The following is a 3,869-nucleotide window of genomic DNA, read 5'->3' as shown; positions in this document are numbered from 1 at the left end:
CAGTGATGAGAGAATCACTGACTGGCCGCCTCCTGTACGCCCCGCACTGGGATCGAGCCTGAACTTCCTGTGCAGGCGATAAGGCTCCGCCAGCTGAGCCGCGCCGGCCAGGGCTCACCAGTGTCAGTTTCCTGTTGGTCAGCTTGTGTGGAGGTAAACTTCCCCGTGGCTGTCCCGACACTTGTGCTTGTAGCTCGGCCTCGTGGACCTCGCGTCTCTGGAGCCTCGGGAAGCGTGTCCCGGATCAGCTCGGGGCGCCTGCCCGGCGCTCGGGGCAGCGGGGCTGAAGCAGGAGGGAAACGACCAGGAAAACTGGGGTTCTTCTGGCCTTTGCCACTGGGGCCCTGCCTGCCCCCGAGAACAGCCCACCGTGTTCCCTGCCGCTGCGGCCGCGCTTGCTCCTCAGGGAACCCCCATCCGTCCGTCTGGAAACCGTTGCTCCTCCTCCTCCTCCGCCTCCTCCTCTTCCTCCTCTTCTCCTTCCCGCTCTCTTCTCGTTCTCTTTCTTTTTGAGAACGACTCTTTCCTCTAGACCAGCGGTTCTCAACCTTCCTAACGCCGCGACCCTTTAACACAGTTCCTCATGTTGTGGTGACCCCCAGCCATAAAATTATTTTCGTTGCTACTTCATCACTGTAATGTTGCTACTGCTATGAATCGTCATGTAAATACCTGATATGCTGTATGTGTTTTCTGATGGTCGCGACCTACAGGTTGAGAACCGCTACTCTAGAGACTTTGAACACCTCCCTTTTAGGTGAAATCCCAGTAAGGTTCATTTGAATTAACTTAGCTAGGAACCCCTCTCCCCCATGTACCCACTAGAACAGCGGTTCTCAACCTGTGGGTCGCGACCCCTTTGGCAGTCGAACGACGCTTTCACAGGGGTGTCACCTAAGACCATCCTGCATATCAGATGTTTACATTACAATTCATAACAGCAACATTGCAGTTATGAAGTAGCAACGAAAATAATTTTATGGTTGAGTCACAACATGAGGAACTGTTTTAAAGGGCCAGAAGGTTGAGAACCACTGACTACAATCTGAAGTGGTCCTAAGGGCAGAGCACATTCTAAAGCAGCGGTCGCCGGCCAGTGGTCCACGGGGTCCGAAAGGTTGGCGGCTGCTGTTCTAAAGCGTGTGTGTGCGTGTGCGTGTGCGTGTGCAGCTGTGTGTGTGAAGAGCCAGGTAAAAGCTATTTTTAGTTATGTAATTTTATTAACCATTGTCTCCCCAATAAATTTAAATTTTAAGGCTACTTATTTCTTATGGATGTCTTTACTTAGCCCCATGTGGTTAACTCTACAGAAATACAGACATGTGGACAATATCATGTTTGAGAATCACACGGTTGCTGACCGCTTCCTGGACTTCTGGAGGAAGACGGGGAACCAGCACTTCGGGTACTTGTACGGGCGGTACACGGAGCACAAGGACATTCCCCTGGGCATCCGGGCCGAGGTGGCTGCCATTTACGAGCCTCCTCAGGTGGGTCTGCGTTTCCTCGTGAGGCTGTGTGGGCTCTCAGGTGGCAGCTCCTTTGCCCTGTGTCTGTTTCTGCATGCGCGCGCGCGCACACACACACACAGAGACACAGAGACACACATACACAGACACACACATGCATACATACACAGACACACATACACAGACACACATACACACACAGATACACACAGATATACACACACATACACAGACACACACAGACCCACAGAGACACACACACACATACACACACAGATACACAGAGACACACACAGACATACACACACAGACACACACACAGATAGACACAGACACACACAGATACACACAGATACACACAGACACACACAGAGAGACAGAGACACACAGAGAGACAGACACACAGATAGACACACACACAGACACACACACAGACACACACGATACTTACTCTCTGAATTACTGGAGCGGAAGATCGTGGCTCCTAAATACTTCAGTGTGTTTCCCCGATGGACATGGGAGTATCAGGACATTCTCTTCCGTGACAAGTACGTTTGTCAACATAAGTACATTGGACGTTGGCACTGTATTCCTGTCTCACCTGCCATGTGCCCCCAGAGTGTCCGCAGTCCTTCCCTCTCCTCTTACCCCGTGTGTCCCTGGCTCAGCTCCTCCGGGCACCGCGGAAACAGTCACGCGGTCTTCACCCTGCCCCCCCACGGCTCAGAACACGGCCCGGCGTGGCCACTGGTGTGGACTGGAGACAGGATCAGGCTTTTTGGTGGGGGGGAGTGTCCCGAGGGAACCCCCGTTACTACGTGTGAGTTTTTAAGGTTTGGATGTTTGGAGCGAAAATACTGATGTGAGAGAGCAACCTCGGTGCCTCCTGCACGCCCTGTTGGGGATGGAGCCCCACTCCAGGCATGTGCCCTGACTGGGAACCGAACTCACAATCTATTGGTGCAGGGATGATGCCCGGCTAACTCAGCCACCCCGGCCGGGCTGTCACTCTGCTCTGAAGCTACTTGGGCCCTGGCCGGGGTGGCTGAGTTCGTTAGAGTGTCGTCCCGTACACCGAGAGGTTTGATTCCCGGCCAGGCCACGTACTAGGCTGTGGTTTGACCCCTGGTCAAGGTGCATGTGGGAAGGAGACTGATTGATGCTTCTCTCTCACGTGGATGTTTCTCTCCCTTCCCCGCTCTAAACTCAGTAAGCGTCTTCGGGTAAAGGTTTAAAAAATAAGTAATTTAAAAAGAAAAGTAAAGTTACTGGGAAGATCCTTCCAGTCAGTTATGGCTCATGCTCATTGGCTGTGTTCTAGTTTGAGTAGCGAAGGGTTGCTTTTCCATATAGTGGACGTGAGTTCCAGGGAGCAGTGCCCGCTGACACGGGGGCAGTGTACTTGTGTCTGCACTGGATCACTAGCTGTGACAGAAGTAAGATGGACTGGGGGTGGCTAGGGCATGGGATGTTGGAGCACAGCAGACATTGGCAGCTGAGCTGGGTGCTGGTACACGGTGCGCTGTGTAACATTCTGGTGACTTTGCTATATATTTGGGGGGAAAATTGCACATTTCTAACGTCAGACCTGCAAACAAGGCATTTCCTTCTTGTGTGCCCTCCCTCCCCTGCAGGTAGTGCCACCTGTAACAGTTTCTAGTCTAGGTTGCCGAAGTCTGACTGTTCTAATGTAAGCAGACACACGGGCGCTCACTGTCCCCAGCCTTCGGTCCTGTGGGTCTGCTCTCACTGGGCACGCCTGCCCTGGAGAGCGCACCAGGACCGCCTCCCTTCTGCATGAACCAGGGTCTGACGTAGGCGCGTGGCCGTGGCTGGTGCGCAGGCCTGGGCTGCCCACAGTGCCACTGCCTCCCTGGCTGTGCCTGTGAGTAGGTTTGAGTGCAGTCTCCCTCCCTCCCGTTTACTGAGAGCTGCCATGAGGTGCGTGGCCACGCCTTTGTGTGGTTCCCTCACGAGACGAGGTGGCAGCAGAGACCCCCCTAGAAGAGCCTGGTGCCCGTCCCCCTCCCCGCCCCCCCCGGGCACTGGGCCCAGCTCGGTGTGAGGGCGTCTGATGGCGGAGGATCCCCACGTTCCTTTAGAGTGAGACCGAGCAGGAGGTCGGGACAGAACCCTCTGGCGCCCAGACGGCTCCAGCATCCTCGGCCCCCGGGTCCTGGGGGTGCCCCGCGGACCCTGCACCTCCAGCTCGTTAGGCGTAGAAGCTCATGCTGCACGTGGTGCGAGCAGGGTCCTCAGGTTTGTCCTGAGTGTGACTTGGTCTCTGCTCTGAAGGATCAATGGTCCCAGATGGGGATGCCAGCAGCAGGCAGCGCTGTGGCTCTCCAGGTGTGGCCGGTGGGCAGGTGCCGGCAGGGAGCTCGGCTGGGGTGCGCTGAC

At 55.2% G+C, this 3,869-nt stretch overlaps 1 protein-coding gene across 1 annotated transcript in view; it reads left to right on the top strand.

Annotated features, from left to right (window-relative positions):
• Positions 1-3,869, top strand: part of NPLOC4 (NPL4 homolog, ubiquitin recognition factor) — a 32,004-nt gene that overhangs the window by 13,956 nt on the left and 14,179 nt on the right. The window contains exon 8 of the mRNA XM_015559971.1: positions 1,311-1,490. Within this exon, the coding sequence (XP_015415457.1) occupies positions 1,311-1,490 (180 nt within the window). The remainder of the gene's footprint in view (positions 1-1,310; positions 1,491-3,869) is intronic.

Source organism: Myotis davidii, unplaced genomic scaffold, assembly GCF_000327345.1.
Source record: "Myotis davidii unplaced genomic scaffold, ASM32734v1 scaffold211, whole genome shotgun sequence".
Taxonomy (NCBI): domain Eukaryota; kingdom Metazoa; phylum Chordata; class Mammalia; order Chiroptera; family Vespertilionidae; genus Myotis; species Myotis davidii.
The sequence above is the reverse complement of the archived record's forward strand: the minus strand, read 5'-3'. Positions and strand labels throughout refer to the sequence as shown.